Below are 24,466 nucleotides of genomic sequence, written 5' to 3' on the forward strand. Positions count from 1 at the left end.
TTGTTATTGTTGTTATTAACAGTTACACAGACTAGACTTTTTCACTCCCAGTTTGTGTGGGGTGGTGCATGCTATTCAGACTGATACAAGAACTACAGTTTAAAACTAAGGTACACAACAAAGACAGATGTATTTAGAATTCATGGACTTTCTTTAACATGTCATATTAATTTTAGTTGAACCTCCTGATATCCATTAACTCATTAACAAACGTCTTAACCCTCTTTGACAGCAATTTTTCAATAGATGTAAACTAAAACATAACTACATCTTTACCTTTGGAGAGGTGAGGGTCTCTTAGACTTTCAATGTTTCCTTCTTCTGAACGTCTTCTGCTTTCTTTCTGAAAACGTTTCCTCAAATCACAACTGGTTCAACACAATTGATATTTTGAGAAATTGTCTTGAAGTTTGTAAAGTTGTTGGCACAACTGAGAAAAGTTAACAAACAACAAGTTCAAAAGCATAGTAAAATAATTAAAAATTTTCCCATCACATTCTTATTTCTGAACTACATGAAAACTATGCCAAAGCATAATGAGAAATCTTTTTATTTTAAGCTTAATATAATTTTAAACAGCTTAAACTATTTTTTATGTTTGTGTAATTAGTTACATTGCATTTTATTTTTTTAAGTGCTTAATTTTATGTTTTATTGAAAATTTTCTTTGTATATGTCTGTATATGTGGATGTATTTTTCCCACTGTTACGGGAGAGAACAGGTGGATGTGCCACCAAATAAACATAGTCACTGAAGTGAGTCCATTAAGCATGTGTTAACAAGCTTAATCTTAATTAGATTTTGAAAACAATAAATAATTCAATTTCCCAATCTGTTCTAAAGATTAGAATCCTTTTCTTAATTTTTACTGTGGTTCTGATCAAAATCCATTTAATGACAGTCCTAAAACTCCATACACCTTCAGTGAGGTCCAGTATTCTGTTTTCCTGTTTAGGGTTATTCAAGAAACATAAGAGGAGCTGGGCTTTAAGAGCAAATACAAAAGTAAACAAAAAGTGAGCTATTCCCATTCTATATTTTATTCTGTCAGAGTATGTGGGAGGGAGAACTCTCTGGTAATTTAATTCATGTTAACATATGTCTGATTTTTGTTTGCCTATACAAAACCTGTGTGTAATTTTGGCAGAGAGCTCAGAACTCATGATCAGAATGAGGGGTAGTTTCTGCTTGCAGTAAACAAACACTGGACAGAACAGATGTTGAGAGAACACTTCCATTCTATAAGTAAGCTGTTTACTAATAGTGCAAAAATATAAATTACTGCTTTTTTGTTACTTCAGCAAATTGGTGTGGGCATACCAAAAGTTAAATTGAGAAAAAGGAGACCCAATGTACAGGTAACTTTGGATGGAGGTGATTAGTGCATTAGAATGCATAGAACCTGGAAGCATAATTAGAAAGCTTCTGCCCTGCTTACTAGGAAAAATCTAACTAGAGAAATGTTTATTGTGACCAACAGCTTCCAAAGCATGAAGTTTGCATCCTTTCCTGTTTAAATAATAGAAAACATGCTATTGGCTGTAGTGAAGGGCATTCCATTAAATTATGGTGCTTTACTAATAGGTGCTAATTAGAGTCGTGCTGTAAAAATTCTTCTTCAGATGTTGAAATTAATTTGAAGACTGGAAATAAAAAGAGACTACTTGTGCTGGCTTTGCTTGCATAAACCCAAAGTCAAGAGAAGATCAGAAGATCATTCTTATGATTTTATTGCCAAGTTTTATTGTACAGTGTATGCAGCATAAAATTACAGAATATGAATTGTTCTGGTTTTTTTTCCTAGGGAAGTCAGAGTAGGGAGTATGTTCTATCTGCTATTTACATGGGGTTTCTCAGTTTAGCAGACCCAACTCCACAGAATTACCTGCCATTAACCTGAACAGGGTAACCAGTCATGTTTATGTAATGCAATCCCTGAGCAGAAAACATGTAATGAAAACTTAAAAATCATTAAAGGAATAGATTAACAATGTAACTAGCAAATTAGTAAACTTAAACACAGTATATCATGTTGATTTCTTACACATACAGGAATCTATAATGCAAAATTTGTGGCCTGCTTAACACCACCAGTAAAACATGGTGTAAAATCTGGATCTAAGTCAATGATTTCACCAAGTGTCAGGTGGCTGTGTTTATAACATGTGTAGAAGGCCACCTCGGGGTCAGATTTTTTGTTTGTGCACTAGAGAAATCAGCACTGAATCATAAAAAATCTCAGTTTTCTGAGCACACCTGGCTCCTCAGCTTGCCATGGGTGTGGTCTGGCTGTCGGTGGGTTTGCCTTGCAGTGCTTGCTGCCCAGCGAGGTGCAACACTGGCTCTGGGCTCCCATCCACTCCAGATGCTCCTGAGTTTACCTCTGTGGCCCAGGATTTTGCTGACCTCCTACCATCACTTCTTTTAAAAGAAGCCTAATAGTTTTTGTCTTCATTAGTACTGCACGTATGAGTAGGAACTAGGCTCCTGCAACACAGCAAAGAAGGCCATCCATAGAATTTGTGAGAATAGTGACCTCCCAAAACACACTACAACAACATTTTATTTAACATTTTTTTTTATGTTGCTGCACCAGTTCTTTCTTTCTTTGTTTCCTTCTTGAGTTGTCATTGAAGTTATAGATCCTTGCTTTTATTCGTCATGCTGAAAATGGATTGCAATCCTTTTGTTTGCATGCTTCATTGCTAGTGATTTACTCTGTTCTGTTTTGTTAAGTTGTGCTGGTGAGTGTGGTGGTGGTGTGCTTATTCCAGTCATGTTACATGCATGACTGGATAAAGAGGAGAGCAAACTGAACTGTAAGTTTGTTTCTTCATAGCTTGGAATAAACCCCACAAAATGGCAACCTTGGAAATAAAAATTATGGAGCCCAAATACTGGTAAAAACATTCTTGGGGGAAGAGACATAAAGGGGAAATAGTTTCCATTTAAAGTACGGGTGTAGGAATTTTCTGTTCTAATTTTTAGTGGTTGTCTTTGTGCCTCAGGCTTAGTTTTTTTGCCTATTAAAAGTCATTAATAAGTATCATATAAGAAATGTGAAGTGATGTAATGTAAGTCTTAAAAAGAACAAACAGTTAATGCATACTTGAATTTTCACAGAATTAAAATTTTCTATTTTGTCTTTGGGACTCCTTGACTATGACTAGCCCAGGTTATCATTTGAAATGAATATTGACCTTGATTTGATGTGATGGCTTTTTCTTTCTTTTTTTTACCATTTATTTTTTTCTCTGTTCCTTTGTGTGTTGGAATGGAATATGAACTTCATAAATGCCTCCTCTGCCATGCCAATGCCTTCATGCATGCTGTTTGGGTTTGACCATGCTATTCATTATCCATTGCATGTAAGATATGTAAAATTTTATTTACTTTTATGTTTTAGCCTTTTGTTATTTATTTTGAGAGTGTGGATTTGTTGGGAGGGAAAAGCAACTGCATAGAAATAATTGAATAATTTTGAATTAGCAGATAGCATATATTAATGCCATTATATTAAAGTTGCTAGTTTTATCTGTCATATATAAAGAGAAATGGAAAAATGTTCTTGAAGTTTTCAGTAAATATTTAAAAAAAATACCCAGAATATTTGTCCACAATCTTTTCAGTGCATATCCTCTTCCTGAGAATAAATTTATTAGTTTTTTTCGTAGCAGACAGCTCTTGATAAGAACAGGAATGATTCCATATACCCAGAAATATCTAGATTTTTTTCTTCAAGAAAATGAAGAACTAATATTTTGTCTTCTGGAACTATTCTGTACTGCAGTCTTGAAAATAAGAGCTACTGTTAAAGTCTTGGTGCTCCAGACTGTTATATGAAGGCATCTTTTACCAGTTTTTCAGGATATTACTTGCTTCCAGTACATACATAAATTGTGACGAAACGAGCTTGCATTCCTTGATAGAATAGTCACATGTACATTTGTCAGGTAACTTTGCCAGAGAATGTTATGATAGGAGGAATATAATTATAATTGAAGGAAGGGACTTTAGTCTTACCTGTAAATGTTGGTATAGGAGCATTGCTGAAATCCCTTAAAAATGGTATTTTTTTTTCATTTTCTACCCTGAACTGTCAGATTTAAATGCTTAAGTAATATATCCTCATGCTCCTTTTTCTAAATAAATACACTCACTTTTAGGGGATGCATTAAGTAACTACTGGATGATGATGACTGATGATTTTTACACCACATGCAATAGAAAGTCAATAGGACCTAGGCAAAATTGCCAGAAAAAAAAGTTGGATTCCCAACAACTCATAGAGAAGATGGCTTTGGCCAAGTAAATGCAGACTGCAACTGAGAAAGGAGCAGAGGCTGGAGGGTGGTCTGATCTAGTTCAGCAGAGTTACAGTGATCTTTCAGCACTCCTATGGGGCCAGGGCTGCTACACATGTAGGCCACCAAAGTTCTCTGTGCTCCATGCTTGAGGGTTGACATCATCATCATTCCTTAGGTCTGGAAGCTTGGATTTCAGTATTTCTGTGCTGTAGGTTTCCATCTTCTAAACTGAGATAACAGTACCAATGTCAAGAGAAATGCTCTTGAAATTCCATGGTGTTCAGGGAAGTCCTGTCATGTTGACAATACCAGCGGGGGTTTATTTTTTGTAAACCCCAAAAATTTTGCTGTAACTGCTGCCTTTTTGAATCTTGAACCATAGTCCATTCCCACCTCATAACAGCAAGTTTGCTCTTGGCAAAATTGCAAAGAGTGGAGTTACCCAGCTTACTGGTTGGGTGGAAAACCAATCCCAAATTTCTCTCTCCCTTCTTGGAGGCAGGGCATCTAGTGAGAGATTCATATCCTTTGCTTCCTCTGCTTTCCCTGATTCCTCTCCCACCAATACAGTCTGTGACATGCCAGGAGAAGGGGAAGCAGCACCTCAGCAGGAGCCCCATGGCTCTGGACAGACACTGGCAATTAGTGTTAATTGGATTTTCACTTATCCAATTAACCTCTCTATCCGACAAAATGAAATAAATGAGAAAGGGCCACTAGTAATGCTACAAGAGATTAAAATAGATGGGTAAGTAAGCCCAGTTAAGTAGGTTACTTTGAAATGAAAGGATCAGAGTGGTTTATAGTATTACAGTACTCTGTCTTTATTATTTGATAATTCAACATCTTCTGCTTCAGAATCCTAAATCCCAGGAGCCTGTTACGCTGGATTTTCTAGATGCTGAATTGGAAAATGATATTAAAGTTGAGGTGAGATTACCTGTTTTCTTAGTACCTGTTGCTGCTTGTATTTCACCATATAAATGAAAAGCAATAAATGTTCTAGATTTTTAATGGAATCTATTTAAATATAAATCTGAATTTTAAATTTGTTAAGATGATATCTCTATAGAGATGAGGTTATAATTAAAGAAATTAAATCCCAGTATTATTCATAGGCAAGGGCAATGCATTACATTCCTCTCATTTTGAAAAACACCATGATTACTATTTAAATTCTTCTTCATGAAGTAACAATTCCTGGGAAGGGAAGATAGAAAATATTTTTGAAACAGAACATTTTCCAATAGAATATTAAAATATTACCTGAAATATTTTAAAAGTATTTTCCTATCTCTTATTAACACAAGATTGTTCCTGTGGCAAGAAACAACTGAGAAACAAAGTTAAGTGTAGACAAAAAATTAATTTCTCTGTATATTTTTCAGTTACTGACTTTGTAATATATTCTGAAATGATAACTTTTTGAATAATTTGTTAGTTTTCTGAAATAAAATGAAAGGTTTTTAAACATTTCACAATTTTAACTTATTTCATTCACTTAGTTTGAAATTGTTCTTTCATAATTACAATAATCAGTATTCTTTGGTATGTGTTAAAATCTGCCTTAAGTTTCTTTGAAATGGCTGCTTCGGGGGGAGTTACTCTCAGACTGGTACAAAAATGTTTCTGTGAATCAGTGCTACTACATGAATCACACAGATGTGCTGGGAGGCACAAGAAATGCTAGACAAAACTCCTTCTTATGCACACAGAATTCATTCTCTGTGTCAGTGCCAGCATCAAGGAATTTTATGGCACGTTCTTGCAATGCAAAGTATACCAGAATTATAAACAAAACTTTTTTTAAGAGTTGTGATTTCCGTATGCATTAGCATGTTCTGTGTTTTTGAGAAATATTTTGATCACTGAAAAGATTATTCATGTTACATGCAACACGTGAACTTTCTCCTTTTTTTTTTCTTCACTTTTTCCTTTTCTTCCTTGCCAATAGATTCGGAAAAAAATGATAGATGGAGAAAGTGGAGAAAAAACATTTGAAACACTGGTCAAGTCCCAAGATGAGGTAAGATAGGAACCCAAAAAGTTACGTTTACAGGAATAAAGCAAACCAGAAAAATAATGTTAAATGCTGGGTTGTTCATTTTGTAATGACAATTTGTACCATTTTTTCCCTCTAGATTTGCTTGTTTTACTGGTGTATAGTAAAAAAAAAAAAAAAAATGTACTTAGGAAAAAAAGAATTGTTTTGTTTCTTAGTTTCTTTGGTGCATCATTAATCAGGCAGTTGTTGATGAGGTCTTACACTCTGTTCAACAGGAAATGGACCCAGCCTACTTCTGTGCAGGAATTCCAAAACAAAGTGCTTAATTTGCTTGTGGAGATGTGTGAGGATGGGTTTGGTAGTTTATATTGTGGTTGAATGGGAAGAAAGTTGTAAGAAAAAATAATAACATTTTTATGCCATAAATGACTGTTTGGGATAAACAAATTCATCTTACAGTTATATCATGTACTTTCTGAGCAGCTTGTTGAGTTCTTTATTTTCTTGTCTGAAATACTTACTCCTGATAAACATTGCTACTGTTTTGTCTAATAAGCAGTCATGTTTCCTAGCAATAGGAAATACTCAAATTTGATATGGATCATTACTTGGCTGCTCTACTTCTTGGGGACCTCAGTGAGAAGACATGACTGGTGTGCTGAAGGAGCAGTTCTGGCCAGAGTATGCCCCACAGTTACAGTTCCGCAACATCTTTTGAAACTCTTTTACTCTGAACATAAGTCAGCTTGAAGATACCTAATTTGATGATTTAGCAGACACTGTGCAAACATTGCATATAAGCTCAATATAATAATACATAGAAGAATTGCTTGGGACCATGCAGTTAATTCATACTGGCTTTCCCTTCTTCCCGTGCTCTTCTAAAGAGGCCTATATCAGCAGTGCCCTTGCCTCCTGCCTGGACTCTGTTTTGTGCTTTCTCACTGTAAAATGCTAAAACCAAGATTTACAATACTGCTTTACAATCAGGGTAAATCCTGCTGTGTGAAAAAATTGTGTCTTTTCCTGAATGGCTCCACTGTTGGAGAATGGTGCTCAAATAGGTGTTTGCTGGGGCAGAGAGGATAAGTCCCAGTGGATGTCAGTTCTGCTCCCTCACCTCTGTCAGGAGCCTATTCTGTTTAGGATGCCATCAGTCTCTTCCCTTAAGGGAAACTGGGTCTTTCCTGAGCCAGTGTCAGAGTCCAAAGCCCTGCTGGCATCTGTGTTGAAGATAAACTGCTACTGAAGGGAGACACTCAATGCTGGGACATTTTCAGATTTATGTTGTTTTGTTTAAGGAGTGCCTTTCCAGGTCTCTGGGTGAAAAAGGCTCTGTACAGGTGTTTAGAAGAGGGAGGGTTAGAAGGTCACAAAAATACAATAACATGATTAGGGTTGTACAAGATATTGCATTAATGGCAAACCTGTTGAAGAGATTTCAGGCTGTTTATACATTTCTCAGGCTCTGTGCTAGGAAAGAACTGAAACAGTTGGTCCTGCAACTCTTTGCCCAAAGAGGGAGGGAGGGAAGTATTGCAAGTGCTGAAGTCAGTTACAGTATCCGGGCAGGAGGGAGGAATGTAACATCCCTGGGTGCATGAGGATGTGCCAGTTACACGTGGCCCAGACCACAATCTGTGTTGGAATAAAATATCCCAAGCCTTTGATCCCAAATGTTTCAATGCCAATGAAATTAATTATCCTCACCTTCCCTTGCACCATGGCCCAAGATTTCTTCCTCTATCCAGACCACTCTGAGAGAAGAAAGGAGCAGCCACAGCTGGCTGGCTATGATGACTGCTTCAAGCTATTGCACCCTCCCAGCTCCAGGCTGCTAGAACCAGAATAAAGCTGCTTTAAACCACGGGCCATGCATGAGCCATGCATCACTTAGCACTTGATAGCTTCATATATTTTCTTATAAAAAGGGCTGATGTGGTCGGTTGCTCTGAACTGACAGTTGCAGTCTTCAGGCTTAAAATTTATGTTCTTTTTGTTTTGCTTTTTGGTTTAAGTTTGCATTGCTTTGCTTTTGTGTTGCAGCTGGCCCCAGCAGTGTCTTGGGAGATGACTTCATACTGCAGCATAGAGACTGGAGTTGTAGCAAATGTGGGTGGGGTGTGCTGGAGTCTCCCAAGGCCTCAGGGGCTTTCCAAGTAACAGAGAAGATGCCATAGGAACAAAAGCATTGCCACATGTGGCAGCCGGGGTGGGCAGTAGTGAAAACTGAAGGGTCACAAAAGCTTCAATAACATGTGTGAGTTCTTTGGCAGTGATCAGCTGGGGATGAGATGGTCTCAGACCGCCCACTAAGGAAGTAGGCAAAGGTAAAGGGGAGCTGAGGTGTGAGGATTTGTTATCTGCTGTGTTATCTTTGAAGGGAGCTTTCAGCCAGTTTGCTTTCAAGCATTCTCAAAATGCTGGAGGCAACAGGATTTAATTACAGCCCAGTTCTTCTCTTCCTTCCCCTCTCCCCTTGGGCACTGTTTTTCTTTTGTGGAGGTACAGGGTGTCACTGTGCCTGATTTGGAGGGACTGCCAGCACTATGTTCAAGTGGCTGATTTTAACCCAAAGTACACATTAAATATAAATAGGCTTGGGAAGGAATCTCATCGACCATCTTTTTACCTTAAATATAAAATATATCAGGGTACTAGACACTGTTATATGCATCTTCTTTCTGGTTTTCTTTTATCTTTTTCTTCATTTTCTTTCAAAAATTACTATTAAATTATTTATACTGTCACACTGTACTGAAAAGCAGCAGCCAGGTAGTGAGAAGGTTTCAGTTTATAAATGTCATATAAGTCACCTCTTTTCCACAGCTACAGTCATTTTCTCACTATCCTTTTACCATAGAGAAAGAAAGAATCTAGCGGTATACCTCTAGTGGTACCTTTCAACAGTGTTTGTAATGTTGCAGTGCAACAGCTGTACAGTCTTCATTGCTGGCATATGTACAAAAATTTGATTATAAAATAATAATATGTTGCAGCTGGCATAATTGTATAGCTTTCAAAGTGGAAAACTGAGTAAAGTGATGTCAGCCAGGTGGATTCATGATTAAATCTATGGGGAGCTGTGGGACTGTGCCTATCACACTATCTTTCATACCACAAGAAAATAAATGGTAGAGATTATCCTAGTGTATTAAGTTATTTAAAAATAAACATTTATTTCAATGTTATTTTTTTTTTCCCAAATTCAAGACCCTCCTAATGAGATTAGAAACACATGTTAAGTTTAGCAGGGGGTGTCTATACAATCGGGATTACCAGGCTGTGCATGTACTTATGATTCGAATTTAAATGCATGAAGCCAGTGGTGCTGAGATCTGAAAGGAAAGGCTTTGGTTGTTTTTGTTTTTAAAGACTTACCTACAAAGTCTTTTTGTAACTGAGTTTTTTTTGTTGTTTTTTTTTTTCTTTTCATACCTTAAACTGCAAAATGATCCATAAAAGAGAAAATATTTTTTATCAAATTTAAATCACATAGACAAAGGTTTGCATAGGTCTGGCTAATAAATTTTAAAGTGAAAATTATTGGTCAGGTTTGTTTGGTTCTCTTTAAATTTACATTTTGCTAATATTCAATAAAGAATATGTGGTTGATTCTTTTGCAAAATATAAGTTTTGAAAATATTTAAGGAAAGGATTTGTATCTCAATCCATGATTTTAGCAAAATAATAAATAGAAATCCAACAGACTTGTACTTGGTTTTACACTGTATTTCTCAAAGAAAGGTCACAATTGTTGATGCTCCAGAGTTTAATAATTTAATTTTTCACCAATATCTCTTTGTAGAGGTATATTGATAAAGGAAACAGAACGTATACGTGGACTGCTGTGAATGGCACTGATTACAGGTAACTCATTTCTGTTCACTCACTTCCTTTGTTTATTTAAATGTCCTTTTGGTTAATTTTGGTTAATAGTTTTAGCATTACACTTTCTATGCTAGCTAGGGAGACACTGGTACGTATATTATATCAAATTCATTTAAGCACACAGCTTTGTAACATTAGAAGGAATGTAGAAACATTCCTTAACATTACTCAAAACAAGTTAAGGTTTTCCAAGTCTCAGGAAAGTTAAACTACTCTAGTTCAAAACTACATGGTACTAATACTGAGTCAAATTTTGACCAAAATGCAGTTTCTGTTATGGTGAATTACAGTAGTCCTCAGCCAAGCTGGATCCCATTTTCTGTCATGCTCTTCACAGGTGTACAGTCACTGAGAATGCGAACATTAGTTTGAATGTAAAACCAAACAAATTGGTTTTAACAACAGAACACAGACCTAGGATATTCTATTCACCATCTCATTTTTCTGTTGTACTGCCTCTGTACTCTGTAAAAAAAGGAAGTTTTTATCAGACTGCCATCTAGCAATCACTAGAGAAATACATTTCGTTTACATGACTTCTTAATTCTTCCTGAGCTTTCTGGCAAGAGATACAGCAATAAATCCTCAGAGTCTCCTTGCAGAAAACCTATTAAACATAAAATTATAGATTTTAATTAGCAATTTCTGCTAGCAGTAGCTGTTAATGACAGGTAAACTGCCACTGATTTCCCTGGAGGAGAATTGGTACAAGGCTATTGCTAAATATTCAGCAATCTCACTTATATTCTGTATAAATGGCAAATGTGTCATTAAAGGTCAGCTCATTTATGGCTCAACTGTACAATAATTTTAATGTTAATTTCTGTAGCTCTTCATTAGAAACTGTTGCAGTTCTGCATGGGTGAAATCCAAGTGCAAAAATTAAGGATGCGACTTGGAAGATGATGATACCTATTTAATGATTACTCAAAGCTCCTGCCCTTTATATACATTTTTAAAACTGAACTCTTCTACATATGTGTAGAATTCAGCTGAAAAAAGAATTCCTACATATTTTGAACCAAAAAAAGTATAATATAAAAGAAAACATGTTGAGAATTCTCTGCAAATCTTAAAATATTACTGCACAATTATGTTCAATAGTTGTTAGTGGTTACTGCGTGATCAGCTCAGTACTAAGTGATATTTTGGCAGTCACTGATCACCGTGACATGTTACATTAGGATGCTAAATGTGTCAGAGGAAGATACAAAAATCATGGGATTTTTCATTTGCAGTTATTTGGAAATTCCTTGCTTATCTGCTAAAAAGTGCATTTATGCTTAAAAGTGTAAACAAGAATCAAAATAAACACAGGGACCCTCAGGATTGGCATAAATGTACCTGTGTCTATTACAAAGTGTGAGGGTGGTATATCACTGTGCGGCTGTCTCATCTAGTGATAATCCAAATTCCAAACTTGTTAATTAACTTTCAAAACACAAAGAAGCTGAAACTGGAAAACTGCTGCAAATAACATAATTGCTTTACTTGTCTCATTTCTGTTGCAGTTTGGCATTGGTGTTACCATCATACAGCTTTTATTATATTAAAGCCAAAATAGACGAACCTATAACTCAAGCCAGATGTAAGTACTGTAAAGGTTCCCTGGTTTTGTCTGGTATTGCCAAGTCTCAGATTCACTTAAAAAGCTATGTTTGAAATCCATAAATTTTGTGGAATTCACTGATGTTATCACGATGTACCCAAAATTTTCAGCAATGATTCTAACCCATTGTAACATCCAAGGTGCAAGAAATATTCTATAAAAATAGAATATGTGCAGGTACCCCAGTTCCACTGACAATCCCTACCCCTTGCTCTGTGCCTGTAGAATCATTGCTTTGTGTATCCTCTGTTGCTGTCATTTTAAGGGTCTGGATACTATTTTTTCCATTCTATTAGCAAAATGTAGACCATTAGCAAAAATAGACTATAAGAGTAAAGCATTTTTTTTTTGTATTTTAGTTACAGTATATTTAGCAAACGATCTCTGCTGCCTGTAGGAATAGAACAATGTGAAAGCCCTGTTTGGTTTGGGTTGCAGTTAGGTTTTTATTTTGCATTTTACAAGTAGTTTTAGTGAATGTTTGCATTGTATTTTTACATCAGACTAATTTCAAGCCATTTATAGATTCTGAAGTGATAATTGGAAATTATACTTGTCAGTATTCAAAGGTCTTTTGTTTCTTATGTGGAGCTTAACTGTAGTCTAGGTAGTACACAAAATAGAACCAAACACAGACTTTTAACTATATCCAGGTGTTATGATAAATTTAGAACAAGTGTGTAGTTAAATAGAAAGTTAGAAAAACACAAAAACCTCAGGTGTAGGTACTGTTAGTTTAGAGAACTTGGTTAGCACTACATCACTCTCCTCTACCACTACTCCCACATATGAAGTAGAATTTAGTAGAATTTAACAACTTTTAGTAATCAATGATTTATTTTTTAACTTTTTCCAAGTACTTAAGCAAGTAATTCAAAATTAAATTTTTTAAGCAGGGAGTATGATTGACTTGATGGATTAGATCATCTGGTTTCGCACTTATATCAATATAACCTGCAAAACAGACCCTTGAAATAGCCACAGTATATAGAAGGTACTGAGAAATAATTGAGAAGGACCTATTTTTCAGTCTTCAAGGACGTTTGTCTTTTTTCTTTCCAGACTACAGCTGTATGTAAATTGAACCTTTTGATCTATCTATGTACAATATTTTTATTCAAGGGTCTGTTTGAATAAAATATTGGTTTGTGACCCCTTGTGCTTTACCCTGTTTTTTTCTGTTTCCCTGCTTTCTCTTTCTGATGGATAGTGACATCCAAAAAGGGCAAGTATATTCTTGTTGCTCAATTTCCTTCTGTTTACTACAGTTGCTATTTTTCACTTCTATTTCTATTCCTACTGGATATTCTCCTCTGTATTCCTCATCTCAGGATTTTCTTCATGATCATTGGGAACCATAGCAATAGAAAGGGGAAAAAACAAAAGTGAAGTATTTTTCTGTTTTCATGAACATTTCAATATGTTGCTAATATCTAATCCTTCTTCATCTGTTCCTATCAGTGTTCAGTGATATCAGCTATTAAAGCCATTTTTTTTCAGTAGGATTTACAGTGATGCTGATATGATTGAGTTTTTTAAACTTTATTGCAGAAGATATTAGGACTATTTTTCTTCATGTTCTAACAACTCAGTGTCCCAAATATTTATTTGTATCAGAGTTTAACTCTAGCGAAAACATCTCATATGTTTTCATGTTGTCATGGTAATTAAATGTCCTCTTAAAATAAATTGTTAGATATTATCTTACTGTTGCCAGTTGTATGTCATATATAATAATCAAGTAATTTCTTCCTATGTTGTGAAATACTGAGAAGCATAGAATTTATTAGTGGAAAAGTCTCTAAAAATAAACATTTCTTTCTAAATTCATGGATGCATGCAAAAGTTAGCCAAATAGTTTGAGAAGAGAAACAATGGCAAAAATTCCAGTTTACTTACTTGGTGTTTACTCTTCGTCTTTGTAGTTTCAGAATCACTGAAGCTTGATCATTTTGATGAAGCTGGCTATACGTTTTTAGCACCAAGGTTGGTTGATTTCCCAGTAATAAGTGTTATTTCAGCACTAAATAGCTATCTAGTCTGATTAATGGCACATGGAACATACAGAATTGACCAATAAAGCTTCATTTGTTAAAAAAATTATCAATTTTTTTTCATGATGGAATGTAAATAGCATATTCAGGCTCTGATTTCTGTTCATATTAATCAAAGAGAGCTGTAAAAACTGATATTGATATTTTAATGGAAAACTTATTCACATCTGTGCAATTCTTGTGGTTCTGACTTTTCAGATTTTACAACTATTTTTCAAATAGGTTTCATAATACTTACCACAACATGTTTCCCAACTTCAAGACAAAGGGTTTCAAAGCTCTCTATCACTTAAGTATGAGTTAATTTTCAATTATTTGAGAACAAAAATTAAGTCATTGAAAATTGATTAATTTCATTAGTTCCCTAAGGTTTATTTATGCGAAATTGTGCAGTTCTTATTTCCCTTTTAAAATTATGTTCGTAAGGGAAACCTGGTATGATAAACGGTTCCTAAAAATTAAGTTACTCTAAAAGAAAGTTATGATGAATAAAGGAAATGCTGTACAGTTAAGATCAGTTGAGAATTGTTGCAAACTTTTTTTATCTGATAAATTTCAGTGTACTTTTAAATTTCAATTAATAGGTTGATTTCAATGGCTAGATTGATTTATGTAAAGTCTTCTATCTTAAAATGTATCCCAGCTTAACTGTTCAATTTAATTTTTCTGAAAGACTGAAGTTATTGAGAATCAATTGTGCCAATTAGCAGCTTCCAGCAAGTCCCTACTATCCTACATTAACAGTTTGTTTGATATGTAGCTCTGTTTAAATGTGTATATTGATATAGGAAGGTAAATTCTGCCTGTAGTCTTTCTGGATTATGGTAAGGTAAATAAAGGGTAATAAGATATCTTAGGCCTGTGATGTACTTGAACAGACTTCTTTTGTTTGTAAAATTAATTTAGTACAAAAGCTCATTTAAAAAGGAGAGCCCCGTGCTTTACTGCTAAACACTCTCTACATTTTAATTAAAGTTGTTTAATGCCACTCATCAGATAATGTTTGCCTCCAAAATGCCCAGTGACTTTTACTTTGCTTGCCTGCATTCAGTGAATTGGCCAATGATATATTGCTTTATTACATTATATAAGGGACAGGAGTTTACTGTTTATCTGGTTTGCATATGTCAAAACAAGGAGTGTTTATAAGTTTATGTGTTTTGTACCCTGTTAAAATTGCATTTAAAACTTCTCAGAGGAGAGGACCTTAACCTATAAATCTGGCCTTAGTTGAGCATGGAGTGACTGTGTTTCACCAGCAGTCCAGGTACTACTTTCCAGTACAGTTTAACCCAGGAGCAATTTAAATTCACTGGGCATATATTTTGTGTACAGACATGATCTCCTAATACTACAGCCTACACTAGTCCTCAGGTTTTTTTCTGCAAATCTATGCCCTATTTCATAAATGTAGTTTTCTTATAATCCAAATCTTAACAAATGTTTAGGCAGGCACTTGAACACCTTATTTCCTGCAGATGTCTGAAATAATTGATATGGGCATCATTCAATATTGATGATGGCAGTCAATTGACACAGTAATACCAGCTACTTCATAATAGTTGTGCAAGCCTGCTTGGACTTTAAAATTGTCTGCTTTAGTAGCACAAGAAAAAAAACATAAGACTGATGGTTTGTTGTTTTTCAGAGACTACTGTAATGATGTAAAGAAATCAGAGAACAACACTGAATTTCTATTAAATTTCAATGAATTTATTGACAGAAATACTCCGAGCAGTTCATCGTGTAAGTACACTTCTCAGCTCACTGAATTTTTTCCTTAGGAAAATACTTTCTCATGAATGAGAGTTCATGCTCAGATTTTGTGGGTTTGTTTTTTTAGTAGAAAATCTAGTAGAAAATATCTAGTGTCAGGATTTTCTGTCCAAGGTAGAGAGTGTAAAATTAGTTTGTAAGTTTATGGCTTTATTTAAGAAAGATTGCAGGGTCTTATGCATCCAGTGTTTTCCGTAACTCCTCTCAGAATTTTTCTCAAGCATCAAATAACTACTGGTTCATTTTAATATGTTCCAAATATTTTGAATTTATGTTTTTCGCTTAAGCATACCAGCCAAAGTAAGTCTCAAACAGACTCAGAATCTTATAATGAAATCTTCAACCTGCTTTCTTGTCATTTTATTCCAAAATAAGCAAGGAAAAGAAGTCCAGGGCTGAAATAACCAATAACCAGAATAAAATATAAGGAAGTTCTTTTGCTCATTCACAAATTGGTTAAAGAGATCTCACTTGGGCTTGAATAGCTTAGGACCACAGATCCATGTAACTGCTGCAGTGGTGAGCACTGGGCTTTGTGAAGGGATTAATTCATGTTTTGAGATTGGGCCTTAACCTCTCTTTAGAATAAATGAAGTTATTACCATTAGTAATGTGTTAAAGCCTTGTTCTCATGAAAAATTCAATGTTTGGATTTGGCTTGGTACATACACATCTGTTTAGCATTATTATTAGTTTATAAACACTTGGAATAACTTTTTTTTTTTTTTTGTCTTGCTTTCCTCAAGTCTTTTTGATGTTGTTGTCAGGGATAATTGATCAATTCAGAAAGAACCTCTCTGCTACACCTTGTAACTGAAGGAATGTCCACTTAGATATGATGTCTTCTCACAAAATGCTATTTTTGTGTGCATGTGTGGATGTTTGGTGCTCTTTTAATACAGTGATCTTGTTCATTGGTACATTGCTGACTGACTGAAATTTTATTTGATTCCCTTGACACAGTCTATGAAATGAAAGCATTTACCTCCAGTGATTAAAGCAATTAATGTTAATTTAGTAAAATTAATAAAATATTTAAATTATTGTGTAATATTCCCTACAAGCAAATATTGAGGACACATTTAGTGATATTATAGTATACACTAGTGCTTAGTAAGTAATTATTACAAAATGCTATCTACCTACTACTGTATTTCATTTTGGAATACGCAGCACTTTTTTTTTCCTTCTTTTTTTCTAATAATTAAGTTACTTTAAAAATTGTCTCCTTAATAAGTAATCAATGTTAATTTCTACAGCCACTCAGTCTTTTAGTTATCTCAGTTAAAAATGATTTTCAAAAGGAATACCAAATAAAATCCCCATGATGAAATAATCTGCAGTATCTCTTCTAAAGTGCTACTGAAGAAGATGGTTGAGAAGCACTGACTTCAAACCATCTTTTCAAAGAAATTTAAGCATGACATCTCTGTATGAGCTACTGATTCAAAATTATTTCCCTGTATGCATTTTCAGGTGACAAATATGTTTTATTTGAGAGGCTGAGACTTAATTGATCTAAATATATTTATAATGTAGTTGAATTATCTCCGTTTTGTAGCATGTAAGAGTAAGTATCATTAGGAATTGTGTTGTTTCCTTACACCGAGATAAAAAGTGTTTTAATGAAGACATGCTTTAAAAATAGGTTAATTTCCAGATTTAGGGGCTTTGCAAACTGGGACCAGTGCCCTTATCACCTTCCTTATTCCTGTGACACAAAGATAGGTTTGTAGAATACAATGAAGAAAATGTTTAAGTGAACTCAGCAGTGTGAGAACATCTATTTAACTCTAAGTACTTGACATAGTCTGAAGTCAGGCAGAATGTCTAATATAAACAGCCCAGATTTTGTGGCTGGAGCATCTTGATAATGCTCAGAATTTCATTTTAGGCTTTTATTGAAACACCATCTCATATTGTTTCAGATGACTGACCTTTTAACTCTTTTGATAGGTAATACTGATATGGTCATTAGAGTTTTGCTGGATGCAGGATTTACAAATGAACTTGCCCAAAATTATTGGAGTAAACTGTCTCTGTAAGTGTTCTTTTTATTGACTGTGATTTTTTTATGCATTTCAGAGTTTGAAAACAAAATCTTATGCATCTCTGTGTATATGCAGGTATGCAGTTAATGTTACACAGAATAGGTATTTTTTCATAGTTATACTCTTTTATGGCAACCCTTGACACAGGAAATTGTGAGAATTTCAGTCAGTTTTCATTTTAAATCTTATTTTTGTTTACAGTGATGGAGTTGTTGCACAATTTGTTGTTACAGATGGTGGAATTACTAGAGTGTTCCCCAAAAGGTAAGAATTACTACAAAATAGCATAATACAATAATATTGAATTCTGAAAGGGCAGAATGTTAAATAGTGGCTTTATTGAATGAAAAAATACTGTCTCCTAGAGTCTAATCTGTAATGATAGCTATGAAATTACTTGGAATGTCTTGTTTTTCTTAGATTTTACCTGTGTCATTCCTTGAAACTCATCTGTTACATTATTTTCGTGACAGGCCCTTGTAATCCAGGTTTCTAATCAGCCTAGAGTAGCAGTGAAAGCAATGCCTTTTTAGTAGCAGTGGGGCCATGCTAATTCCTAGTTACTCCCAAGCATTCAGTTGTTTGGCAGGCTGCAAATACTGGCAAGTAGTAGGTGATTTTTTTTTTTTTTTTAGACTAAGCTCAGACCAAATGGTCCAGGGACTTCAAGAGAGAAAAATGTATCATTATCAGAGGACAAAAAGGGAATGTGAAATTGGACATACAATAAACTAGACACCCCCACGAGTGACTGGGAATAGTGAGGGCACCAGTACAGATCTACTGGTAAATAGCAAATTTATCTATTTCCTTAGGTTATTCTGTTTCACTATAATGTTAAAATGACAATGAATTTTACTCCCCAAGTCAGTTTCTTTCCTATTTTGGGATTATTAATGATATTAAATATTTTAGGATTAAGCTCAAAGCATATGATACTGTAAAGGTTCATTTAGATTTTGTTGTGTGTTGCAGTTGTATTTGTCTCAACATGAGACTAAATTTGTGTTGGTCCAAGAATATCATTCTCTTTTTTTCCCCCAAGTTTGTTTGTTTTGGGTTTTTCTAATGATTACACCTGTCTTTTATCCAGTGAAAGCTGACAGAGCCTGAGGACTATAAGAATGTATCTCACATTTTTCCCAACTCTGAAAAATTAAAAGAAAACAACCTGCAGTGCAGCATTAATGAGACTCTGAAATGTCTTTTTTTGATCCCTATTTTTTTTATTTAGGGCAGGAGAAGATTGGTTGGAAAATGCTGAAACTTATGAAGTCAGCTTCTATAAGAGGAGTTTAGATAATGACAACTATATTTTCACAGCCCCATACTACAACAGTAAGTCATCACTGTTTGGAAACGTCAGGGCTAGCTAGTCCAATGTAAGGGGAAGTTTCCCATACCAGATGAGGTCACTGAAAAAGATGCAAATGTGCCACTTCCTAAGGAAAGAAGTCTTGGGATAATATCCATCATTAAGGAAAAGCTAGGAGGCACTAAACAAGGTCTTCATCATTTGTCAACTACACTGGTGGCCCTGTGCGTTCAGAATTAACCTAAGTGAAAACATACAGAGAACTGGTGTTCATTCAGTACATTGAAACCCTGTTTTACAGAGATACTTTTGCAGAATTATTTTAACAGGATGTGAAATAAAATTGCACTCATAGACAATAACACTACGAAAAGTCTTAATAGAACTGAGTTCTGTATACTGATTCAGCACCCCCAGCACTGACTTGGGGGACCAGGCATAATGGTCCAGAGTCCATAACTCCATCCACTGTACCACTAATTAGTTTAAACTTTGCTTTTGAATTCTACTTACAATTGCACTTACTCACCAGTTGGTCTGAGATATTGTGACATTTAAAATCTATATAAGCACAAGAGCAAGTGCTCATTATTGATGTGAGCAACATTAACCTTCTCAAGTTTGTCTAAAAGCAGGTGCTACCACAAAGGACGTACTCCTCTCTTAAACATATAGGATCTTTCTTTGCTGTAATTTCATAATTTTTTATTGCATTTTTTTCTCAGGAAAATATAAAGACGACAATTAACAAAATTCCCTGAAGGGTTTTTTGCTCCTCAAACAGCTCCAGGGAATGTATTTTTAACTTGCCTTTTCATACTAAGCAGTGTTGAAAACAGTTTAAAGTCTGTCAGAGCAGAAATTGTGCATTAGTGAGTGGAGTCATATACCTTGCATTGAAAAATACACAGACAACATCAGGATAAAATCTTTGGCTCTGATCCTGGTTTTAACAGAGCTGCTCACATGTGTAAAGGTATTCATGGCTCTGTTTGCAGAAGAAGAAAAAGCTACAGTAACTTTATGAAGCAGTCAAATGGGGTACAAAAAGAAGAAAAGTAAACACGAATATTCCTTAGTCATGCCAGTGTTAGTGATCTGAGCTATCACAGGTGATAAATCTGTACTACAGCTGGGTCAGTGCTTTTGGACAAGGATTTTCTTTAATCATTCTGGTATTTGAATAATAATTAACTTAAGTTTCAGAGGAAGAGGCTTTTATGTTACCCTAACTTCTTTTTTTGTTTGCTTTTTTTACTCTTCTATACTGTCAGAAAGCGGTGCCAATAGCTATGAATCAGGTATTATGGTAAGCAAGGCTGTGGAAATAGAAATTGATGGGAAGCTTCTGAAGCCAGCAGGTAAGATAGAATGGTGCTGAAACTCGAAATACTTTAGTTATTTGGTTGTTGCTCAACAGTTAATTGGAAATTTAATTGAGATTTCAAAGGAACTTCACTTTACAATATTATTTTCTCTGAGACAGTTTTAATCTTGCTAGTAGAAGTCTGTTTGCATTTGATTCAGAGTGTTTAATTTATTAGTCTCATGAACAATGTTGGTGATCAGACAACTGAACAAAAATCATATTTTATTCTTCTCTAGTTCAATGATTTAGATGTCATTATACTTTCCCCTTTTTTTAGGATTATATAGTTACCTTTTTTTTTTCCTTCATTTTACTAAAAAAGGCTTTCATGTATTTCTTGTTAGTTGTTGGAATAAAAATTGATGCAACCAGCTGGATGGAAAATTTCACAAAAACCACAATCAAGAGCCTGGTAAGCAATTGACCAAGTCTGTTTTGAACTTTATTTGCGTTTCTCAAAGCTTCAGATGCAAATAGGTTTACTGTCTCTTTGTGCCAGAGTCACACTGATGCATAGTTGCCAAGTAGTTGTGGTATTTAAATCATCCAAATGCACAAAATAAATCTATGTTGAAATAGGCCGTATTTTGTACGTGTCTTGCTTTCATAATTATAAAACATGGATAAAGACAAAGAAAAATGACATATTCTAGCTAGTAGTAAGACTATGCTCTAGCAGTGAATAAAATCTGCAAAAGAACTGGTGAATCTGTTTTTATTTAATATCGAGGATGTGTAAGTATGAACAGTAAGGATTTATATTGCAACCAGCATAACAGCATTTTAGCAGAACTTAATGAAATAGGTGCTTAACCATCTCATTCCATACACCTAATGTGTAATACATCTGTCATGGGTTTACATCTTAGGTGTAAATGGGAAAGGGAAAACATGGAATTGATAGTGAATTGGGGAAGGCACAACATTAAGAAACTTATAGAACATAAGCTTCTTACTGGATGAGGCAATATTGCTTGGTTGGTTGTATGTTTAGGGAATCAATAACAGACCCTGGCTGATTTAGATATTGGAACTGTAGATCAATGGGTAGGCAAATCCATAGCCTAAGTGTCAGAAGAGTTAAGGACAAAATACATAAGTGAAAAATGGAAAGGAGGATGAATATTTCAGACAGAATGCTGATGACTCCAGCATTACCTGGTAGTTGTTTTGCTCAGGACAGTTATGTGTGTATGTGTACACATGTTGCAAGAGCATGAGAAAAACATATTAGGAATCAAAGCCATGAAAGCTAGCGGGGTTGATGGGCTTCCTTTATCACATAGGATCCCCATGCTTTGAGACTGGTGAAGCTTTTCATGGTCAAAAAGAGACTTTTGAAGGCTTTCCTTCCAAACCCCAAACACATGGAAATGCTCCTATTCTTTTTGTTTTACTTTATGTTCACAACACTGACATTCTGACCAGTCCTCCAAAGTATTTATCTATATTGAACATACTTGTAAAGGGAGCTGTATCAGAGTCTTTGGTAAAGTCTGTCAAGATGGTGCTATTGATGATTACTGAATACAGGTTGATCAGAGAGATATTTGTGATAAACGACACACATTCAAAATTTAAGTTTATAAACAGATATTGAAAATAGAATCACTTGTTCTTGCCTTGAATGATGAACTGCACAATACAGTTTATTTTGTAACATTTTTGTGAAGATTACCATACTTCTCTTTTTTAGTGCAACAGTGAAATCTGTGGCTGTGAAAGAAATAGCATGGTAAGAATATGTTCAGTTTATTAATATCTGACAGAGTATGAAAATTCACTCATTCTCTTTAGATCTATCTTAAACAGATTCTATTACTGAGTGTTAATGTTACAGAAAACAGGGCTTAGTTGTTTGTGTCTTGAGAAAGATGAAGGTTAGGAGGGGAGGGGAAAAAGAGGGCATAAAAATCAGGTGAAGTGGTTATGGTGATGAAGTTATGAGAACAAGTGTAAAGAAAAAATACAAGAAAAGCAATAGAGAATGATGTGAAGAAAAATGTGATAAAAATATGACTAATTTGCAAAACAAGAGACAAATCCTGAGGAAAAAAAGAGTATTTTTTTTAAATTCTAAAAAAGGAAGAGTACCTCAGAGAAGGGTAAATGCGAACTTAGAAGCACCATAGTCCATTATATGCCTTTCCACGGTCATCGGTTCCCAGCACATTCAGGATTAGGCGACCCCATAACTGCTAGCACTCAGGAGAGCACAGATCCCGGGACTGTCACCATATCAGGTTTTGCCATGTGCTTAAAAACTTTCCTCTGCTCAGGTCTTCTGAGTTCTTTTGAGGAATGTGAAGATCATTAAATGCAAGAATTGCAGCAGCAAGGGTACTGTGGGAGGTTATCTATTTGATCTCACTGCTATCTCTTCAGTCTCTGGCTGCAAGGATCTTTTACGAAGTGCAAAGCATATGGAACTAGTGGGTTTCCCATTCCTGCGCCTGACACCTGGAATAATCCCACTACAGTCCTTGGCAAGTGAAAATTATCATGTCTAGCTAGCAGGGAGCCTGCCCTTAAGATTTTTACCATCGAAATCTGCAAATGGAAAAGGACTTTAAGCATGGCTGAAGCACACGAGAAGTTGTAGCCCCTTATTATGAACTGAGGTCCAATTATAATCAGATTTAATAAGGATATAGTACTCTTGGAACTTACAAAGTATTGAGCAAATAAGAATTTGCAAAACAACTTTTATGAAATTAAGCCACAAATAAGCCTTTGATCTGTTCAAACTCTTATTATACCGATAATGCTAATTAGTGTAACTTAAAATTGGCCCTTGGCTATGGGTTTGTGATTTGAAGATACTTCTGATGTCTTGAAAAAAAAGTAGTTTCTTACAGTGTGTTCTATTGACAAATCTTTCCTGTAAAACATATTTCACTTTCTTACAATAGCATGTGGACTGTGTTATCCTTGATGATGGTGGATTTCTTCTGATGTCCAATCGAGATGAATATACACAACAGGTATGTATATATTCTTTATGAACAGAACATGAAAACCAATAGGAAGAAGTTTTAAGAGAAAAAAAGAATCATTTCACTCTCAACTTAACCTAAAGATAACATTTCTGAATCACAAAAATATTGCTGGATCAGAAATTCTAGGGGATTTGTTAGGTTTTTTTAGAGTTTTCTTTACAGATGAAGATGCCTAACTTCTGCCAAGTTGCATTCTTTGCGCTTTGCGATTAGGCTGGTAGGCTGCCGATGGACTTAAGATGGTGAGGACAAGTAGTATGTTATCCACACACCTTCTTATATTCTCTTGCTCTTCTTGCTGGCAGGGTCACATTGATACTGCATTTAACAGTTATTGTCTAATTGGGGAATTTAGAACTGTGCACTTTGTTACGAGAAAAATATTTGGAAATGTTTTACCTTATCTCTCTGTATTGTCCCCTCTCAGATTGGAAGATTCTTTGGTGAAATTGATCCTGGCCTGATGCGAAACCTGATTAACATGTCCCTGTATGCCTTTAACAAGTCGTATGACTATCAGTCAGTCTGTGATCCCGAAGAAGAACCAAAGCAAGGAGCTGGACTTCGTTCTGCTTATGTGGTCAGTAGTCCCATGTGCAGTGGCTGACATTTCATTAAAAGTCTGCAGGTGTTTATACAAATAAAATAATCTCTTTTGGTTTTTTTTCCCAGCCTACAATAACAGATATTTTACAACTTGGATGGTGGGCTTCAGCAGCAGCCTGGTAAGTACAAGTGTGTAGGAAATCTCTATGTCTAAACTATAATTATTCAGTGGACTGAAACTCTATTTGGCTTGGGGTTTTTTTCCTCCATAAAAGTGCTCTGGACCCTTTGTTTCTGCAGTTTCTCATAATGAAAATTCTTAGGTGTATCTCCAAACATGACTGTTTTGTCAACAGTTTGTTCAAAGCTCTCTTGCCAGGTTTTGTGATTGTGTGTTCTGACTACAAAATCAGCTTCAGGAAGCAGAGTTTGGATTAATGGTCTGAGTATGATGGGCAGTTGTGAAGTCTAAATTACCACACTTCAAGTTATTGATCACTTGGTTCCCTATTTCAGAATATCATCTTTGCCTTTTTCTAGCAA

The 24,466-nt window shown here is 35.2% G+C and overlaps 1 protein-coding gene across 10 annotated transcripts in view; it reads left to right on the plus strand.

Annotated features, from left to right (window-relative positions):
• CACNA2D1 (calcium voltage-gated channel auxiliary subunit alpha2delta 1) overlaps positions 1-24,466 on the plus strand; it is a 365,488-nt gene that overhangs the window by 320,342 nt on the left and 20,680 nt on the right. For 3 of the 10 annotated variants that reach the window (XM_039570172.1, XM_039570174.1, XM_039570177.1), the window contains exons 19-35: positions 1,303-1,359; positions 5,182-5,238; positions 6,263-6,334; positions 10,122-10,183; positions 11,716-11,792; positions 13,024-13,038; positions 13,739-13,799; positions 15,516-15,613; positions 17,600-17,684; positions 17,896-17,958; positions 18,929-19,032; positions 20,284-20,370; positions 20,723-20,790; positions 22,075-22,113; positions 23,291-23,362; positions 23,805-23,957; positions 24,050-24,102. In XM_039570172.1, coding sequence (XP_039426106.1) covers positions 1,303-1,359; positions 5,182-5,238; positions 6,263-6,334; positions 10,122-10,183; positions 11,716-11,792; positions 13,024-13,038; positions 13,739-13,799; positions 15,516-15,613; positions 17,600-17,684; positions 17,896-17,958; positions 18,929-19,032; positions 20,284-20,370; positions 20,723-20,790; positions 22,075-22,113; positions 23,291-23,362; positions 23,805-23,957; positions 24,050-24,102 — 1,223 coding nt within the window. Of the gene's footprint in view, positions 1-22; positions 111-1,302; positions 1,360-5,166; positions 5,239-6,262; positions 6,335-10,121; positions 10,184-11,715; positions 11,793-13,023; positions 13,039-13,738; positions 13,800-15,515; positions 15,614-17,599; positions 17,685-17,895; positions 17,959-18,928; positions 19,033-20,283; positions 20,371-20,722; positions 20,791-22,074; positions 22,114-23,290; positions 23,363-23,804; positions 23,958-24,049; positions 24,103-24,466 lie in introns of those variants that run through there. The other 7 variants (XM_039570173.1, XM_039570180.1, XM_039570178.1 and 4 more) reach the window with 5 other exon arrangements.

The sequence above is a fragment of the Corvus cornix genome, chromosome 1A (genome assembly GCF_000738735.6).
Source record: "Corvus cornix cornix isolate S_Up_H32 chromosome 1A, ASM73873v5, whole genome shotgun sequence".
NCBI lineage: Eukaryota > Metazoa > Chordata > Aves > Passeriformes > Corvidae > Corvus > Corvus cornix.